General features: G+C 39.6%; 1 protein-coding gene across 2 annotated transcripts in view; it reads right to left on the bottom strand.

Moving 5' to 3' along the window:
* Positions 1-20,847, bottom strand: part of NR1H4 (nuclear receptor subfamily 1 group H member 4) — an 81,367-nt gene extending 60,520 nt beyond the window's left edge. For both annotated transcript variants that reach the window (XM_061417034.1, XM_061417035.1), the window contains exons 1-3: positions 20,699-20,847; positions 2,756-2,878; positions 1,788-1,925 (exon numbers count right to left, since the gene is read on the bottom strand). In XM_061417034.1, coding sequence (XP_061273018.1) covers positions 1,788-1,866 — 79 coding nt within the window. In that variant the 5' untranslated portion in view covers positions 1,867-1,925; positions 2,756-2,878; positions 20,699-20,847. The remainder of the gene's footprint in view (positions 1-1,787; positions 1,926-2,755; positions 2,879-20,698) is intronic.
* Between the last annotated feature and the right edge of the window lie 705 nt (positions 20,848-21,552).

Genomic DNA, 21,552 nt, shown 5'->3' with positions numbered 1-21,552 from the left:
ATTTTGTGCTATGTATTCTAAGAAATATTACAAAAAAAGTGTTAGGAAACTGGATAAGGGTGTGGTCCTGCAAAGGAGAGATGACAAAAGAGCACCACTGAAAGAAAGCATGAACCACAACGCTTCCGTAGAAATCCTTTTCAGATGTTCCTAACCTGACGGCTCCTTCACAACTTTTTTTCTATCTACTTACCTCTTTTTCACCTCACCACCACTGAGGTCAGCTTTCAATCTGATGAGCTTGCTTAAAGTGGACTAGTTTGTAAGAAAAATATTAACAGTTTCCTCTTGATGTCTATACAAATTAAAGCTGGATGGATTTGTTTAATAATGATGACATCAGAGTTTAGATTTGGAGATCTTAACATGTAGTCATAAAACTTCAGAGCAGGAAATGGAGTCTATATGTGAAAAAAAAATCATCTCAAGTGCAACTTTCCTTAGTCTATGATCTGCACCTACAGTCCTAATCATCCTGTGAGTTCTGATGAGTAGATAAAATACTATAAAGATATCTATACATTATATTTTAAGGACCATAGAAGGGTAGGCTGGAACATGGAGGTCCCACTGCCCTTAACTGTATCCACAGGATGAAGAAAAGCCAACTGGAAGGAATAAGATGTAGCAAGTATGTCTGAGAACTGGCATTTCATAAATAATTACTGCTGCCTTTAGTTCTGGGCGAGTTACTGATAAACATCTTTTCCCCTTAAACCTCTTTTCTCCTTCCCTACTATTATTTATTGTTTGATTCTTATTTATTAAGTAGATACTAGGATTAATAAAATATAGTCACTGCCCTTAGATGCTCTTAAACTGAATGGGGGCAAGTAGACATGTAAAGAGATAATAATGACCCCTCCTTGGAAATGACCCGATAAACCACTGCACACTAATGCTAATGACTAGTAGGTAATAGTATAAGCTATTGATTAATATCTTTCAGGGATTTCTGCAACCGAATAGGGGATGGTGCCTTAACACATTTTGTGTAATTTCAAGTGTTTGCATTCTCACTATTATCATTGATCATGGTTCATATTTTAACGTAGTGTAAAAACCTGGGAGCATCCAAGCCTCCCATCTGAGATACAAAGCAGAAGGGAACTATTTTAAGAGTGGCAGAAAGCTGCTCTACCCCACCCAAAATACTGCTCCTGCCAACATTTTGCTGATGTTCTCAATTCAAACTCTTTATAATGAGGTGTTTTAATAAATGCATAAAGTGGAGCAATAGATCATTTTATGGTATCATCTAGTTACAGATCTACTGAAAACAACTTAGTACAATTTGTGCTCAATCCATTTTAAATGACTAATCCTGACACTGTGCCATATCTCCCCCAGCACCGGAAGAAGGGTGGAAAGGAAACGTGCACAGAGCTATAATCTAAGTAACCTCAGCCTTTAATAGGTACAATATTAAACCATAAGAATTATGATTTCATACTTTAGTACATGCTATAATAATATTAGAATTAGCCCTAGACAGGAATGTATTTCTACTCCCAGCTCTGTTAATTATCTAGCCTCATGGCCTTGGACAAGTCACAAAACTCTCTGACCCTTGCAGTTCTCATCTATAAAAAAGAAGACTATTAGGTTCAGCGAATCCAAGGTCTGATCTATCTCTAACCTTGCAGAGTAGCTAACGTCTATGGAGTACTCGGAACAAAAAAATTTTCTGGACTCTCTCTGGACTTATCAGTTATGTTTTTTTCCTTTTGTTATGTCCAAATTGCAGTTTGCTTTTTATTAATATTCGAATGAACTTGACAACTTACCAAATAAATTGTCAGAAAGAGAAAATTCATCTGTGGCAGGTAAGTGGGAGTGTTCAATGAGATTCATTTTTGATCCCATCCAAACTTTTCTATTTGAGAATGTATTACCTTCGTTATGGTGGTCTTCAAAAAAATCCCCTGAAAGGTAAATAAATACATAGAGTGTTGGGGAGGGTGGGGAGATGATTAAGAAAGAGAGGAGGAGACAGAGAAAGCTAATTTTAACAAACACAAAAGATTCCCTTTGTAGACATTTTATCATAGCTTTTCTTACATGTCTTTCCTTGATAATTACCATTTTTTACACTCATTTGGACTTACAAATGTCTCAGATATATGCTTTCAGACTAGATACTCTCTAATTTATCTGGGAAAACACCGTATGTTTTCATTTGTTCCAGTACTTGGTAGATTGGGCAAGATATGATATTTTGGATATGTTTATTTTATGTATAGAAAAAACAGAAACAAATATAAAAGCCTTGATTAAAAAATGGGATGAATCAATGATTTACCTTAAATTTTACACTAAAGATAAACAGGTCTTTGCAAGACACAAAAATGATTTCAGATTACTTCCTACCAGAATTTTTCATTTTCTTTTTTTGGCTGTACTGTGCAGCCTATAGGATCTTAGTTCACCAACCAGGGATTGAACCCACACCCTCAACAGTGGAAGCATAGAGTCTAATCTACTGGACCACCAGGATAGTTCATCGCAGCACTGTTTATAATAGCCAGGACATGGAAGCAACCTAGATGTCCATCAGCAGATGAATGGATAAAGAAAGCTGTGGTACATATACACAATGGAGAAAAAATTCAGAAGATGTTCACCCAAGATCTTTATTTTTGCCTTTTAGAGAAAATTTAAGGGGCTTACATTTTCATTCTCATGGTCTACCTTGTCATGTATTTAATCTAGGGTAAAAGAAGCTATGGCAAGAAGAAAAAGTGGTAAATCTCACCCAAATGTCTGAAGTTTCATCCTGAGAAGATGTCCAGAGTATATCCAAGAACCCTAGAGATGCGGTGTTCACTTTTACTATATTTCTAGTTCTTCCTTCCTTCCTTCCAATATGTCTTCCCCCCTGAAAAAGTAATGAAAAAAGTTGAATAATGAAAAGGTATGTTATCAGAACACTTTTTCCAAGGCCATTTTCTGAGGATGATTTTTAAGCTTTAAATCCTGTTTTTACTAAGGAATCATTTCATTTACAGATAACTACTTATATTTACAACTCAGAAAGAGAATACAGGGGGTTTGTTGGGCAATATTTATTTCATTAGAACTTCCTTACTATTCATAGCTCTCTGTTTCTTCCTCACTCAGCAAAATGTTCCAGATCAAGCAGAAGTGACAGTTCAAGCAGACATTTGGCTGCAAAGAGTTGGACACGACTGAGCAATTGAATTGAACCGAACTGAAGGTAGTCCACCAGACTACATTTGTTGTACGCAGTCATTTATTCATGTTTTCAACAAATATTTATTGAGGAGTTATTCTGAACTAAGCTCTGTGCTGGATCTTTGAAAATGAAATAACAGGAAAAATATCATCCAAAATCTTTGATATGAAGCTTAATGAGAAACAGAGACATTAAAAAACAATCACAGGAATACACAGATGATTACATGTTGTCTTGAAAGCTGCTGATGAAGGCAAAGATGAGGATGCTCTAGTGGGGACCCACCTGTATTAGATTCAAGAGGCCTTCTCACCACCCTGAAGTCAGGAGGGAAAGGGGTGTGAAAAGGAGTCAAGATAGAGAAGTAGTTAAAGGAAAATGTGTGGTTTTGAGGGCAATTTTTAAAGACAAGCAATACTAGGTCACATCTAGAATACACCAGAGAGGTTGAGGAAACAAGAGAGAGCAGCTCCTGAGAAATGATACTAACTGTGTCCACTGTGAGAACGCAGACATACCTGAGTCCATCTGCTGAACCACTGGCCTGGCCCTACCAAAGTCTACTGTCCAATAAGCCAAAGGGCTTGTTGGGAGAAAACTCATCCTACAGTCAGAGGGAACCAGAACCATGATCTTCACCTCAGTCCTTGGAGGAATGTGTAATCCTCAATGTGGCACGTTTGACCAACCTGTATCAGATTCAAGAGGTCTTGACACTCTGAGGTAAGAAGGGAGAGGGTTATAAATAAAAATGAGTCTAGAAATACTGAACTGTAAGATAGAACTTCCAAAAGAATGAAACAAGGAGGAGAGAGCTCATTTCACTTCCATCCCCACCTTCAAACAACTCTGCAACATATCATAGTCACAGGAGCTTTGACTCCAAGGGGACTCTGGGCCTTTCTGGGGCATCTGTGAAACAGTGGCACCATCTAGGTATCACCATGACCCATGGAAACGTGCCCAACAGAGGAATTGTGACCACTGGTTGGGCACTGCTTTCCCCCATGAATACATAAAGTGATGGAAGAAGTGGCCAGAGTAGACTTGATTATGAACAAACATAAAGAGACCCAGGGCTTCCTAAAACATCTGCAGGGAGAGGAGGGCTTTGATAAGGAACTAGAAGTCCTGAGGAATAAACCAGTAAAAGTTCAGTTGTCACTATCAATGGGACCACATTCATACTCATAAGCTAGCTGCGTGTGTGTGCGCTCAGTTGTGTCTGTCTCTTTGTGACCCCATGGACTGTAGCCCACCAGGCTCCACTGTCCATGGGATTTCTCAGGCAAGAATACTGGAGTGCATAGCCTTTCCCTTCTCCAGGGGAATTGAACTTGCATCTCATCCTTGGTAGGCTGATTCTTTATCACTGAGCCACCTGGGAAGCCCCTGAATAGCTAACAAAAGTCTCCCAGAATCCAGACAGTTGACCAAGTCTGCTCAAATCAGGTCTGTTGGTTATGATTTCTGAAGGGAGTTAATACGAAGGAAACGCTTTAATTTTTGAAATGGTAACACAAGCACATGGCAAGCAATTCAGCACTACAGTGAAAAATAAGTCTTCCTTGAGTTCTGTCCCCCTTTTCCCTTACCAGCCACCAGAGCTGGTTTCTTGTGTATCCTTCTCATACTGTACCCCCATACCTTAAACTGGAGTCTGGCAAACTACTGCCTGTAGGCCAGAGCTGGTCTACCACCTGTTTTTGTAAAGCCTGTGAACTAAGAATGGTTTTTACATTTTCAGACAGTTGGGAAAATATCAGAAGAAAGAAATTTCATGACATGAAAATTATATAAAATTCACATTTAAATGTTCATAAACAAAGTTTTATTGGCTCACAGACACACTCATTTGTTTCTGGACAATCTATGGCTTTTTTTCCCCTGCAATGGCAGAGTTGAATAGTTGCAACACACACTGTATGACCCACAAAACCAAAATTTACTGTCTAGCCCCTTTGTAGGAAAAGATTCTTTCCTCCTGCCTTATATAAAGAATAGAAGAAAAAATTAAAAATCAAAGTAATATCATAGTAAACTGTGAATAATTATAATGAGTACCTTGGGGATGTGACCCCATCTAATTTTATACATATCACGATAGTAGACTCTTCTTTGCCTCTTGACAGATCCTTCCTGGGTTTGGCAGCTTTAGTCTTAATTACCCTGTGATTTAATGAGAACCTTCTATGTACAACAAAGGTCCATATTGTCAAAGCTATGGTTTTTCCAGTAGTCATGTATGGATGTGAGAACTGGACCATAAAGAAGACTGAGTGCCAAAGAAATGATACTTTCAAACTGTGGTGCTGGAGAAGGCTCTTGAGAGTCCCTTGGACAGCAAGATCAAACCAGCCAATCCTAAAGAAAATTAACCCTGAATATTTATTGGAAGGACTGATCCTGCAGTTGAAGCTCCAATACTTCAGCCACTTATGCAAAGAGCTGACTCATTTGAAAAGACCCTGATGCTGGGAAAGATTGAGGGCAGGAGGAGAAGGGGACGACAGAGGATAAGATGGTTCGATGGAGTCATCAACTAAATAGGACATGAGTTTGAGCAAACTCTGGGAGATAGTGAAGGACAGGGAAGCCTGATGTGCTGTAGTCCATGGGGTCACAAAGAGCCAGACACAACTGAGAGACTGAACAACAAAAACTACATCTGAAGCATTTGGCAAATGTTTCCACATATGTTATTCCTTTAATGAGGGTTACATCGGTGTCTTCCGTTCTCTAATACTCTTCCCTTTCTTTGGGGGAATTGCTTCACAATAGGAGAATAACTCCCTGGAAGATCTAAGAAAGATCGTAGCTCTGGAGTCTTTTTTCCTCCTTGATTTCTCCCTTCCATACAAGGAATCATTTTATAGGTTGAGAATAAGAAAATGAATATTCTCTACCTTAGTGACCTTTGAATTTTGCTTGTTTACCCCTAAAAATGAAGTTAAAAAAAAAAATGTTCCCTCAACACATTTTTGGGTTGGCATCTAAAGTTTTTTACTAAAAAATAAACTAGTTCAAAAACTGTAATTGCTGATATATTGAAAAAATTTACATTTTTATATGTTATTACATCACTCAAATCTCTTCAATTAAATCTAAATACCACAGCAACAATAATCTTCTTCATCGTTCTAAGAAATACAAGGAAATGTTCTTTAAATTTTGGGAAAAAAGTTTAATCATCCCTGTCCTTTTTTGAGTTCCCATTGCATTCCACTACATTGCAGAATTTTATCCTAATGTATAGTTGAATGTCTATTACTGAATATTCTATCATATTTTCTATAACTAAGTTTTGTATACAAATTTGGATTTTAAAAATGTCTAATGGATTCAATACTTTAAATGTTTAGACAAATTATTTTTCCAGATTAAGTTTATTACTAGCTATTAATATTGGTACTTAGTAGACTTTCTCTACAAATAGGGTGGCTCACCCTCTGTGTTCCAGAGCACAATGGAGACACCCATCTGGTGTGGAGGAAAGAGCATGCAGATGAGAAAGGAAGACACCACTGTTGGGTAACAGCCAGAGCCAGCACTGGCAGAGCACACACATCAGGGGAATAACACTGTCTTAGAAATACAGGTAAAGGTTCTAGTTAAATAATGAACTTTGAACAACTGCAGAGAGAGCACCTAAGCATCTCTGAAGTTAGTAATAAAATCCCTGCTAACAGAAAGCCATCTTTTCTATTCAGGTGAATTCATGCATGTATCAACACACAAAACTTTATGTTTGGAATTGCAGCTGATAAAGAAAAATACCTTCTCTACCTTCATGCACTATTTTCCCGAAAAGCTGTTACAATTTATTTTTCAAATGAAAGCATTTTTAAAATAAAGAGGTCATTGCCGAAAATTCAGACAATAGAGAAAGGTATTTACAAAATGCTAAGTGACATTCTATAATTTTGCTCCAATTTACACTCATACCAACAGTGGATCTGGGTATGTATCTCATCACACCTTCATTGGCATTACTTGCTCCCACTTCAAACATTCTTTTCTAATTTGCCAGTGACTAATCCTATCTCACTGTATTGAATTATATTTCCTTGAATATGAGGAAATTGAAAAGAAATTTATTTTACATCTTTATTGTCTGTATGTGGTAGATATTTTTTATGTCCTTTGCACCTTTCTATGGAAGTTTGCTTTTTTTATTGACTTAGAGGAGTTCTTTGTATATTGAGTGTGCTAGCATTCTAGTATATTTATTACAAACATTTCCATTTGTCTTTTAATTATCTTTACTTGAAAAGATTTGCACTGTATGTAGTTAAGTATATTAGATTTTTTAAAAAGCTTTTTAGTTTTAGTTTCTGGTACAGGGTGATTTTTCTGAGAACTGCTTGCTGAATACTTTTTTCCTTTCCCATTGATTTATAATTTTTCTTTTATTGAGACTGAATTTAGTTTCCCATCGATCATATAGTTACATCTGCATCAAGATCATCCTTTGATTCATGGGGTCACAAAGAGTCGGACACGACTGAGCGAATGATCTGATCTGATCTGATCTGATTATTGCTCATTTGTTTCAACCTTTTCTAAGATATTCTTACCTTCTTACTCTCTATGATAAATTATCACATCTTGTATCACATTCTTTAAGAAAAGTTTCTTTGAGAGTTTGATATGGTACCAAACCTATATATTTAGGTAGGAAGATTTATATCTTTACAATATTCAGTTTTGTCTTTCAGGGGGAAGTTGTGGCTTCATTTATTCAAACATGCTTTTATAACTCTCAGTTTTGTAGATTTTCTTTCATGTATGTCCCAACTTCTCCAGGAATGCATCCCCTATCATTTTTCGTCCCTGCTCCTCATGTGGTCATTAATGATTTAACTTCATCTGTCGTCTTCTCCACTGTATTGCAAACTCCTAGCAGGTAGGAACCATAGCTATGCTCCTTTTGTATCCCCTCTCACAGCTAGCAGAGTTATGCATACAGAGAAATAATATCTGTGGTCCAAGACAGATGTCAAGAGGGATGAAACATGAGAAGATTAGAATGAAGAGGGAAGGAATGGGAGTTTCGAATTAGCAGAGAGAAACTATCATATACAGGAGGGAAAAACAACAGGTCCTACTGTATAACACAGGCTTTCCTTGTGGCTCAGCTGGTAAAGAATCTGCCTGCAATGCAGGAGACCTGGGTTCAATCCCTGCATTGGGAAGATCCCCTGGAGAAGGGAAAGGCTACCCACTCCACTATTCTGGCCTGGAGAATTCCGTGGACTGTATAGTTGGACATGACTGAGCGACTTTAATTTCATTGTATAACACAGTGAACTGTATTCAATATCCTGTGACAAACCATAATGGAAAAGAATATGAAAAAGAATATATTGAACGTGTGTATATGTATGTGTGTATAACTGAGTCAACTATGTGCGTATGTGCTCATTCAGTCATGTCTGACTCCTTGTGACCCTGTGGCCTGTAGCCTTCCAGGCTCCTCTGTTCATGGGATGCTTCAGGCAAGAATGTTGGAGTGGGTTGCCATTTCCTCCACCAGGGGATCTTCCTGACCCAGGGATCAAAAAAAGAAAAAGGAGACTAGCATGGAGAACCAGTGCTGACCTTTCATAGCTTCATCCATAACCTGCAACTATTCACTTAACACTCTGCCCCATTATATACCCTCAGCTGAATGTTTAAAAACCTAAATAATAGAAATGATATAAAGATTATAAGGCAATCTTTCATAAATGTCCATAAAGTGACAGGCACAAATTTGACTGCATTGTTTCCAACAGTAAAATAAATAAATAAATTAAAAAAACTGGAAACATTAATAAATGTCCATTAACGATTGAATAAGTACAATAAAGAAATAGTATATGCATAGTGCTGTAAGTTGGAGAAGGCAATGGCAACCCACTCCAGTACTCTTGCCTGGAAAATCCCATGGGCAGAGGAGCCTAGTAGGCTGCAGTCCATGAAGTCGCTACGAGTCGGACACGACTGAGAGACTTCACTTTTTTCACTTTCATGCATTGAAGAAGGAAATGGCAACCCACTCCAGTGTTCTTGCTTGGAGAATCCCAGGGATGGGGAGCCTGGTGGGCTTCTGTCTATGGGGGTCACACAGAGTCGGACACAGCTGAAGTGACTTAGCAGCAGTGCTGTAAGTATATTTGTAAGTGCTATACAGCATTTAAATGAATGGACTAAGTATTCATATGGATAAACTGAGTAACTTCATATTGAGGAAAAGAATCAGGTTGCCCAGTATTACATGTGGTTTGATATAGTGTATGTAAGTTTAAAGATATGTGAAACAATGCTACATATTAATCCTGATATCCTAATGCGAGGGTCAGCAAATACGATCCCCAGGCCAAATCTAGCTTGCCCAGAACCAAACATGCCTTTTTGTTTACATATTGCCTATGGCTGTTTTCACACCACAGTGACAGAGTTTAAGTAGTTGCGACACAATTGCACGTGGTCTGCAAAGCCTAAAATATTCACTCTCTGGTCTTTATAGAAAAAGCTCCTGATCCCTGTCTAACCTGTAGAGACAAGCCTGGAAGTGTTGAATGCACATTCAGGATGTGGTCAGAATGACTGGGTGGATACAGAGGGAATTTCAAAGCATCTTTAATTCTCCCCTTAATCTAGGGGTTAAATACAAGAAAGCTGATGATATTATTCCATGTTCTCCATGTTGGAAATATTTCATAATTAAAAATAATGAATGAAATTATATACGTGAAGACTTTCCTTATCTATAAAGAGATGCAAATTCATACAGAGATTCTCTCTTACACACTCTTAAACATACAAACACACACACACACAGATTCTTGAGGCTTTGAGGAGGAAGTATTTCCTAACTATAAAATGTTGGGGATTTTTAACTGTAGTCAACAAGGTGCTACTGGAAATTTTGATGGTACAATAAAATCTATGTTCAAGAAGATTACTCTTATGAGAAGGTGGGACAGGGGAGTAAGCAGTGAAAAGAGAAGGAAAATTCAGGAAATTCGCATTCCGGAAGTGAGATGATTAGGCGCAAAGCAGGGTGGTTTCTGTAAAGATGGAAAGGAAGTGACTTGAGTACAGTTTACAAAGAGGAGGAGGAAGAAGAGAAAGCAGGCTGATGATACAAAGTTTAAAACTTTGGTACTGGTGGAAGCAGGGACAAAATGTTTATTTTACTTTATGTTTATTTGTACTATGATGTAATGTAAACCTTAACTTAAGGACCCAGGAATCATTTCAGAAGTGGTAAGCACTATTTGTTTTTAAAGTGATAAGACACAGAGTGACTGGTAGCTTGGACTCCTACTTTCTGGTTATCAGTTTGTACTTGTTTGGATAGCGTGTGTCACAGGGAGTTCATGGTGGATGGAGCTTCTCTGATTTAGCACAAACCATGTGGAAGAGACCTTGGAAAGACCCTGCTCCAATTAAACGGCCTTGACTCTGATTTAGAAGAATCTCAGCTCTCAGAATATGAAGATAAAAAAACAGTTTCTTGTGCTGGTTCCCCATGAACTCTCTACACCCAAAGTCACCCTTCTCAGTGACATTTTTCTCAGATAAACCCAATTGCTGGTGGTAAAGCATATACTTTGTGGGATATCTATGTAGTTCATTCATAAAGGGCAATAAAAAATAAACTTTTTCTAGCCATCATCATTTCATGCTCAGCAGAAGTCCTGGATTCAGCCCAAGGCTGGAAGAATGTTCCTAAGAGAAAAGAGAAAGGAGTTCTAGAAGAAAAGGTTTTATCTCACAGGGGATTTGGTTTTCCCAGAAGTAATCAAACCAAAGTAATTCTTTCCAGGGCCAAAATACAGATTTAGAAAAACAAATCCTTTCCATTTGGGGCAGAATGCATACTTGTAGATGTATGGTTTGAGTCCCTTTACTGTTCAACTGAAATGATCACAACATTGTTAACTGACTGTGCTCCAATACAAAATAAAAAGTTTTTAAGAAAAAACAAACAAACAACTAAACAGTTCTCATGGGGGGAAAAAAGGGGAAAAGAGAATAGATCCTTTCCAAAGTTGAGATTTAAAGGACAATGTGTGGCCATTGTGATCACATTATTCTGAGAGTAGTGCCCTGTAAGAACTGGATGACCTTTATTGCTATCACAGTAACGTTTACATCTTTTGTGAAAATAGATTAAAATAATATCTACTATTTTATGAGTACTTACTATGCGGCAGCTTTCATGCTATGTTATCTCATTTGATCTGTAATAAACCAAGTAGGTAATAATATATACACTTTATAAATGAGAAAACTGAGGCTCAAAGAGATTAAGCAAACTTTCCAAGGTCACATCGCTAGTAAGAACCAGAGTGGGGATGTAAACTCACCATCTAACTCTAAATACATGTTTTTCCAGGCAACTCTCCCACTGAGACTGTCATTAACTACTCACCAGTGCTTAGTGAGGGTGAACTGGCATTTCTGCAAGGTCAGTTCTGCCTAAAGCATTTCAACATTAGCTGTTTATATGCACAATTAAGTAAGCCTCTACAAAGTTTGCCTGTCATATTATTTTGCTTCTTTTCAAACTTCTTTGCTGTTTCTAAAGTCTTCATTTAGGGACTTCCTGGTGATCCAGTGGCTAAGACTCTGAGCTCCCAATGCAGAGGGCCTGGGTTCAATCCCTGATAAAGGAACAAGATCCCACATGGTGCAACAAAGAGTTGCACGTCACAAATAAAGATCCTGCATGCCACAACTAAGACTCAACTCAGTTAAACAGATAAATAAACAAAAAATAAATACTTTTTTAAATAATAAAAAATAAAGTCACCATGTAAAGTTACACTTCCTTCAGGTGTTATACAATAAGAATATTTTTGAGTCAACCAGACCTCTACTTCTGAGCTTCTGTGCTTTGGAGGTTATACAATAGGGCTCAAAGAGTGGCTGACCTTTATTTTCAACTAAGTGTAAAAGAAGCACCTGGAATAAAGGCTCCCAGGGCCATGAACTTGAGAGTTAGGACTCTTTAAATTTTGCACCCTAAGCATCTCATTTGTCTTATTCTAGTTCTAGGCCTCCTTTTTAACCTTGACCAGGGCTGATCTCCAGCAAACTATCATAGCACTGGGCACGTCTTGGAGCATGCGTCCAGTTGTAATTCTCCCTTCATTTTTGTGGTGGTTTGGCTGTTGGTCACCCCACTGGGGGCTTCCCAGGTGGTACTAGTGGTAAAGAACCTGCCTACCAATGCAGGAGCCGGAAGAGATTTGGGTTTGATCCCTGGGTAGGGAAGATCCTCTTCCTGGAGGAGGGCATGACAATCCAATCCAGTATTCTTGCCTGGGGAATCCCATCAGAGGAGCCTGGTGGGCTACTGTCCATAGGGTTGCAAAGAGTCAGACACGACTGAAGCAACTTAGCACGCATGCACCCACACACCCCTACTGGACCATCAGCTCTAGGAGTGCTCACCCTGGATCTCCAGTCCCCAGCCTGTGGCCAAGTACACATTAGATACACAATTAATTATTTGTTGACTGATGAATAAATGAATACGTGAACTAAACACATAAACAATAAATGAATAATATATCTCACCAGATAACCATTTTTAGAATCAGTCTTATTTCGGCCACAGAATCAACATTAATACAGGTGTAGGATAACAACACATGCAAGAGCTGAAGAAGGACTTTTTTTTAAGTCACACAAAAAACCTGACAACTAAGGCTGCTTCCCCACAATGTAGTCCTAATTAGTGAAGCAAAAATCCACTCTTGCTGGAAAGCAGTGATCCCCTACATTTTATACGTGGACTGACCACCCCAGGAAATAATTTTAATCATCCTCCCAAAGCTCACTTTGTTAATTTCTCTTCCTTGAGAGCTACCAGGAATAGTTTTTGGTCTACTTAACATTCATTCTTAATAGAGAAGTTTCTCCCCATTATCTGCTATAGTCAAAATGGTCAAGATGATGGAGAAAGTTACACTGTTTCCATGGCTGAATTGTCATCTTCTTTTCAAATAATTCATTAGATCTTCTGAAATTTTATAACTATTACTTTTTAAATCAATTTATTTGTAATTAGAGGATAATTGCTTTATAATACTATGTTGGTTTCTGCCTGACATATATCAGCATGAATCAGCCATGGCTGAACGTATGAAACTCTCTCTTGAAACTCCCTCCCACTTCATCCCACCTATTATTTATATAAATCATTTGTTACTTGTAAAAGTGGCCACCATGGCTTCTCCCATTCTATATGCCCTTCTGCAATGAGGGTTTGCCACTACCCATCAATAGGTGAAGGCTATTTCCGCAGCCCTTGAACCTGAACTGGTCTGGTAACTTCCTTGATCAGTAGAATGGTAGAAGTGATGTTGTGAGACTTCTGAGCTTGCCCTTAAGAGGCATTGAAGCTTCTGTTCCCTCAGTCTAAGAATGCTGCTGGGAAACTGTCACATTATTTGTAGATGCCCCAGATACGAAACCTAAGGGAGACAGAACTCAGCTATCCAAACTGCCACATTTGACAGTCACACCAGGACACCAGACCTGTGTGAGGCCATCTTGGACCTTCTGTTTCATCTGACTATCTATCAGAAAGAACCACTTGAGTGAGCCCAGGCAAAACTATCAGAGGAACTGCTCCTCCGAAAGTCACTAAGCTTTGGGGTAGTTGTTACAAAGAAATAAATAACTGCTACAGAACTGGTACTTAGAAGGGGGATGATTTTTTTTTTTTTAAGAGGCTAAACAAATGGTTTGGCTTTGGCTTTGGGATTGGGAGGTGGACAGAGCCTGAAAGGGCAGTGGGGACACTGGTAGAAATTGGAAGAGTGGGGAGGAACTTACTATAGAAAGCTGAAAAATGAACAGGTCATATTTTGCAGTCTCTCTCTCTCTCTCATACACACACACACACACACACACACAGGGGCAAAACTGTTCAACTTGGAAGATACACAGTTTCCTAATGAACTGGTGGGTTTTTGTTTGTTTCACTCTGGTTTGGTTTCAGGAGTGGCAGAGCCTTTTCCCCACTGACCTCCAAGTACCTCTGTGGATCCCTTTGGGATTAAGGAGAACTCCAAATAATAAGGTGAATGTGTCAAGTGGTGTTTTTAGCTGTGAATAATAGGTACATGAAGACAGAGATGAATTAGGAAGGAGCTATTCGTTTTAAGCAGGATTGGAAGCAACAGCACAGTACAGCATTTTGGGCTTCCCTGGTGGCTCAGTGGTGAAGAATCTGCCTACCAATGTAGGAGACCCAGGTTCGATCCTTGGGTCAGGAAGATCCCCTGAAGGCAGACATGGCTATCCATGCCAGTATTCTGGCCTGGAGAATCCTATGGATAGAGGAGCCTAGCAGGCTATAGTCCATAGGGTCGCACAGAGTCAAACACAACTGAAGCAACTTAGCACGTGAGAGGTCCAGGATGTGCTGGATTGATAAACAAGACTATTGTACACTTTTGTTCTTTCATATGACATAAGAGTCTCAAAATAAACGATTCCACAGTAAATATCATATCATGGATGTGGCTATAAGATCCTCTGCTGAGAGCTCAAAAAGCATAAGGAGGTGCCTAGGAGACTCTCACATCCAGGTAAAAGAGCTTCTAAGAATTCCAGGGCATTATCCCACAACATTAGTTCATAGCATTATCCCACAACATTATTTCATAGCCAAGCTAGCGTGTCCAAAGTAGAAAGAAGTTTGTCTCAAAAAATTATGGAGGTAAGTTTTCAGGCATGGAGTAAGTCCTCAAAAGACTAATAAGAAATCCACAAAGTGCTTTAGCAAATAGGTTTAATGAGAGCAATGCCATCTTAAACCAAAAGCTAACTCTGCAATTCTTAGAAATAAGTAAAGCCCCACCCATGAATGAGCTGTCTTGATGACTTGCTTTGACCGACAGAATTGTTGTACTTCTGAAGGTAAACCTCAAGAGAACCTTGTTACTTTCACTTTCATCCTCTTGGGATGTTGTCCTGAGACCCATGCCATGAAGAAGCCAGGAATGAAACACTCCAGGACAAAGACACTGGGTCATTTCAATTATCCCAGTCAACAGCCTTCATCAAGGCCCCAGTCATGAGAATGGGACCTAGTTGACCCTCCAGTTTATATGTTACCTGATTGAACTCAGGAAAAACCAGCAAACAGCCACCTAGTCAGCTCACAAAATTATAGGACATAATAAGTTATTATCTTTTTAAGCCATTAAGTTGTGCAGTAGCTTATTCATAGTACTAGATAACTGATACAATCTCCCAAAATGAACAGTATGGCATGTTGTCTTTTGTTTTACTGGGTCTAAAAAAGAGACCCCTTGCTTAAAAATACTACATTTTCTCTATTAAAGCGGCATTTCAATGTCCATTTCCAATATCAATGCCAAGAGAATTCATCCACTCACATATTTATTCATCCAATATACATTTATTGACTCTGTGTCAGGCATGGAACAGATACAGGCAAAAAAAAAAAAAAAAATCATGATCCTTCAAGAGGCTTAGTGGTAAAGTCAGATAAGGACAACAACCCAATCAAAATGGCATGGGGATTGCTATAATAGACGTAAGCACAGTCCCTTCAGGAGCACAAGCAAAGGCTTCACACATTCAGCATTCATTAATTGTTCACCATGTACCAGTTTTGATCTGGGTCTTGGAAATAGAATGATGGATGAGACAGAATAAAAAAATAAATCCTGATAATTTGCAAGTAAACAAGTAGTAAGGTTTCCAATGATGATAACAAGAAAATAAAGGAGATAAAGGATAAAGTGGTGTGCATGCATGCATGCTAAGTCATTAAGTCATGTCTGACTCTTTGCAACCCTGTGGACTGTAGGCCGCCAGGGATTCTCCAGGCAAGAATACTGGAGTGGTTGCCATGCCCTCCTCCAGGGGATCTTCCACATCTCAGGGATTGAACCTGAATCTCTCAGATCTCCTGCACTGGCAGGCGGGTTCTTTACCACTAGCGCCATCTGGGCATTGGGCACTATGTTAGAGACGGTGATCCTAGAAGAGCTCTCTAGAGAGTGGACATTTGAACTGAGATGTGGAGGAGAAGAAGAAGTAAGCCGAAAAAGGGGGAAATAAGTCCAGGCAGAGTGGTCAGCAAGTGCTAAGGACCTTGGTTGGGGTGCTGGAGGAACAGCGAAAGCCCAGTGAGGTTGGAGAGGAGTAAGCAAAGAGGCAGTGCAGGAGATGAGGTCTGAGAGTAAGCACCTCTCTATGGGCTGTTGACTATGAAAAGGAGTTCAAATTTATTCTAAATGGGAGTCTGCCTGATGCGTGTTCAGCATGGATGTGACTAGGAGAGAAAGAAAGTCTTTTTGAGGGTGGGGGGCTGGTTCGTGAATTTAATCTCTAAGAAGTAGGCACTAAACTAAGCAGAAGGCATGCAGAGGAGATGGCCACAGGAAGAAAACAGCAGGCTGTCTTCTAAGCAGACATATATTGTCCTCATGCTGTAGTGAGTGGACTCAGCTCAAACCAGTGGAGAAAGGTGGCCTATTCAAGACCCAATAGCCAGAAAAATGATGATTCCTTTGGGGTAAAAAATTAAAACGTCCTATTTTGTATCATTTTAAGTCTCAGGTGGATTAAAGACCTTTAAAATGATAAACATTGGGAGAAAATATAGAAAAACACATTTGTGATCTTTATGAATTTAGGGCATTGAAAAAAAAGACTTATTGAACAAGAAACAAATAGGAAAAGAATCAATTTGACTACATTAAAATCAAGAAGACAGAAATCAAGACACCATAAACAAAGCTAAATATATGAAATAAACTGGGAGAAAATGTTTACCACATAAATAACAGCCAAAAATTAGTATAAACAACATATTAATAACTCCTGTAAATAAAAACAGAAAAGATAAACAACTCAAGGAAGAAACTGGCAAAGGATACAAAGAGGAAATTTACCAAAAGGGAAATACAAGTGGTTGATGAACATACAAAAACATCTGAAGCTAGTTATTAATTAGAAAAATGCAAACTAATACAACTAGATACTATTTCCACCATTGAATTATCAATGCTTTTTTGTCTGATAATATTAAAAGTTGAAGAAGATGTGTGGAAATACGCATTCTCACACACTGCTAGTGGGGGCATAGTTGTTATATCTTTTTGGAAGACCCTTTAGCAGTATATTCTGAAAAGTAAAAGTACAATTCTTAGGTATCTTCCCTGGATAAAGCTTTGTACAGGTACACAAGAATGTTCACTCTAGCACTGCTTCTATTTAAAATAGGAACTGAAATATCAAAGCTTTATTTGGACTTTTATCCAGAAAAATTAAAATTAATAAAAATTTATTTTATATTCACACCTATTAATTTTGGTCACCAGAACTCTGTTGTCATTCTTAGACCTAACAAAGAAAAAACATATTTTTCCTGTGCAATACTTTCTTTCTTACACAATACTTCCCTTGGCAATCAAGCTGCATTATGTTGGCATTGAACTGAAACAAGTTTACAAAGAAGAGAAAAAGAAGAGCAGGCATTCCTTTATTGCCCAAATTGGAAAAGGGCAAACTAAAGGAGAAAATAACTCACTGTGGAGGGCAAGGGGTCTAGGGGATTGCAGATTGGGATGAAAGAACAGGGAGGTAGGAGAAGAGATGAGGGTGGATATTTTTAGGTACTGATGACTTTTGCCTCCCCTGCAGCTGGGTGACTGAGGATACATAGAGTGATGCCTCGTACATTTCCACTCGTAGAAAACATAACAGCAACAAGAAATACCTGGGAAGAAAAACACTGTTCCCATTTCTTTTAGCCCCTTCATGATGTATATTGCTAAGATTTAAGAGAAAAATGAGACAGAGCAAAATGAAGGAAAAACACTCCCTATCAAGAAAAGAACATGAACCTTCATTCTTTTCTTTATCCACCCACCTAATGATAATGCAAGTCTCTGAAAACCTATCACAAGGTGTTACGTATTCTCCTGGTGTTCGTAACCTGAGGTTTCTGTGAAACACAGCAGTTCTGAGTGCCTTTTGAAAGTCCCTGATCACAACACCAGGGAGGGTTCACTGAATCTTTAATTAAGATGACAATAACTGAGGTGTCCAGTCAGCTCTCCTAGACTGACCTTTGGGTTAAAGCAAGTAGTGCTAATAACTTTCCACTTGCCCTGCTTGAGTGTGTTATTGGAAAATGCCCTAAGAAGTTTTAGGAATCTTTACAATTGTGCTAAGCTAAGCTAAGTCACTTCAGTCATGTCCGACTCTGTGTGACCCCATAGATGGCAGCCCACCAGCCTCCCCCATCTCTGGGATTCTCCAGGCAAGAACACTGGAGTGGGTTGCCATTTCCTTCTCCAATGCATGAAAGTGAAAAGTGAAAGTGAAGTTGCTCAGTCGTGTCCGACCCTCAGCGACTCCATGAACTGCCGCCCACCAGGCTCCTATGTCCATGAGATTTTCCAGGCAAGAGTACTGGAGTGGGGTGCCATTGCCTTCTCCGCACAATTGTGCTGCTGCTGCTAAGTCACTTCAGTCGTGTCCGACTCTGTGCGACCCCAGAGACAGCAGCCCACCAGGTTTCCCTGTCCCTGGGATTCTCCAGGCAAGAACACTGGAGTGGGTTGCCATTTCCTTCTCCAATGCATGAAAGTGAAAAGTGAAAGTAAAGTCGCTCAGTCGTGTCTGACTCTAGCGACCCCATGGACTTCAGCCCACCAGGCTCCTCCGTCCACGGGATTTTCCAGGCAAGAGTACTGGAGTGGGGTGCCATTGCCTTCTCTGGCACAATTGTGCTAGGTCTTAACAAATCACCCCTGTCGAGATGAAACATTTGTGGTCTGGTCCACCTGCTTTCCTCCCATCGTTCCAGATTTCAAATTCTCCCAACCTCCAACAATACCAAGGTAGCAAGAAGAGACCTTTTGAGTTAAAAAGACTTTCCCGTCCTGTTACTTCCTAACTGTGATTGCAGATAGGTGACTTGTTCCCTTTGAGCCTCAGTTTTCTCATCAGTAAAATGAGTATAAGAACTTCCATTCAGGGTTATTGTGAGAAGGAAACAGGCAATTTAGACAAAGCCTCTGACATGTTGGTACACACTCTTGTGTACAAAGTTCTTTTCTTTTACTTCCAAATACAACAACGGGGTGTTCCACCACCATGTGGCCAGATTTTGGAGGTGTGGAAATAAAAGGAAGGACAGGGATTACATTACTTTGCTTCTCCGACTGGGGGAGAGAGGGCAGAGGTGTGTGGTGGAAAACAATGCTGCAGATCCTGATGAAGGGTCTCAGAACCAAAGCATCATCCCTGGCCAGTATTTTATCAGCTAACTCGAGTTGCATCAGCCATATTGCAACATTCTCAGCAAAACAGAAAAGTCCACATTGCAGATGGCACAGGTCCACAATTTGGAGGGTGGGGGAGACTCAGAGACAAAGGTGTCTATCATTTTATAAAAACCACACTAAAAACCTGGCATTAGCTGTCTCTATTCACTTTCACTTTTCACTTTCATGCATTGGAGAAGGAAATGGCAACCCACTCCAGTGTTCTTGCCTGGAGAATCCTAGGGATGGGGGAGCCTAGTGGGCTGCCGTCTATGGGGTCACACAGAGTCGGACACGACTGTAGTGACTTAGCAGCAGCAGCACTCCCCTTGTTGATACTGCTGAGGTGGTTCTAATGCAGCATCAGTGACATCATCAGATTTCTTTAAAGCTCAGGTGAGTTTCTCAGACCAAGGATCCAGCATGAGTCATTTGCATCCCTTTCCCCAGCCCCTCCCTTCTAAACAAAAACTCCGTTGAGAGAAATATGACCCAGGCTTCGCTCACAGTTGCCTAATTCCCTATGGCAGCATGTAGAGCAGGAGATGCTTTATCTGCAGATTCAGACCTTGGAGAATTTTAGTAATAAAGTTCTTCCTAACATTTTTCTATCTTATTTTAATATTTCCATCTGATACTAATATGAGAAATGGAAACCAATAGAAAAGTTTGCAGTAGGACTCAAAAGAGAAAGCTTTTGAAACCTACTCTTCTAGGAAAAACTTTCAGTCAAGCATAACTTAAATGTCATTCAAGTCCTAGATCTGAAGTCTTCTGACATTAGTAACATTCCCCAACTTGCATTAGGATTTGATAAATCACAGCATATTATACAGATAAGATTGCCTACAGAATCAGAACAGAGACACTTCTGAAATTTACGGTCTCCAGGGATTCTCTTGGGTGATCACAATGTTGAAAAGATATTCCAAAATAATTTTTCAGTAAGAAAAGCAATTTACTTTTTAATAAAGTACTACCCATTGACTTCTGCTTCTTTGTTTTGAAGATTTTTTTTTTTTTTTACTTTTTTAGAAACCATCATGATCTCACATCAAATTCTACCAACTGAGAATTCATTCATTGACCAAACTTACTGATGCTAAAGAGAAACTTTCAATGACAATGTCCCCTCTGCTGTTTTGGGATGGATACCCCACTCCCAGAGAAATCAGGTACTCACTGAGATTGTCTTAGGCTGGAGGTGAACTTTCAAAGCCCTGGGAGGATTCTGAGTCCAGTCTTCCTCTCCAAAATGCAGTGGTTTTGCTACAAATGCTCAGGATCTGATTTTGCATTGGGGCGAGTCCAGGAGACAGTGGGGTGAGGAGGAGGGAGTTCCAGCAGGAGCCGGGGCCAGTCATGGGCGGCCTTCCCGCCCAGCAGCAGCATCTCTGCCTTGGCTCTGTGCCTCATGGACAGAGATTAGTCATTAACAATCCTTTCCTTGCTAAAAGATATAAACAGAGAAAGGAACCTTGGGACATGCTCGAGATTCCCAGGACAAACTCCCAAAGCCCCTGGATAGGGACTGTAACAAAGCGGAGGCACGCCCTGACACCTTTGAAAATGCTTCTCTGCAGGCTGTGTTTTAAGGGTCCCAGGTACCCTGATTTCTGCACACATCATCTAAAACTGAATTGTGATCTTCCCTCTCTCTCTCCAACTGCTTTCAATAGCTCCACCACCTACAAGGGACTGAAGTTAGCAACTCTGAACCTTTTCGATTCTCCCTCTCCCAGGCTTTCTGTATCAAGGAGTAACAGATTAATGTAGATTTCATCTTTGTAATGTCTTCTATTTCCAACCCACTGTGCTCCTCTGCTGATTCAGGCCTACCGCCACTTCCCTTCTGAAGAACAACGTTGCTTGGCCTCTAACTCTTCTCTTCTCTTCTGGTTTCTAAATTGCACAGCAGTGTAAATTGTGGGGCTCTGCTGAGATACCTACTCATCTGTCACAACCTCAGGAAAGACACTCAGCATTTCTGCGTCCTTGTCTATAAGATGAGGATGGTGTAACTGTCCTATATGTGGT

The sequence above is a fragment of the Bos javanicus genome, chromosome 5, assembly GCF_032452875.1.
Source record: "Bos javanicus breed banteng chromosome 5, ARS-OSU_banteng_1.0, whole genome shotgun sequence".
Taxonomy (NCBI): Eukaryota; Metazoa; Chordata; class Mammalia; order Artiodactyla; family Bovidae; genus Bos; species Bos javanicus.
This window is presented reverse-complemented; position numbering and strand designations above follow the sequence as displayed.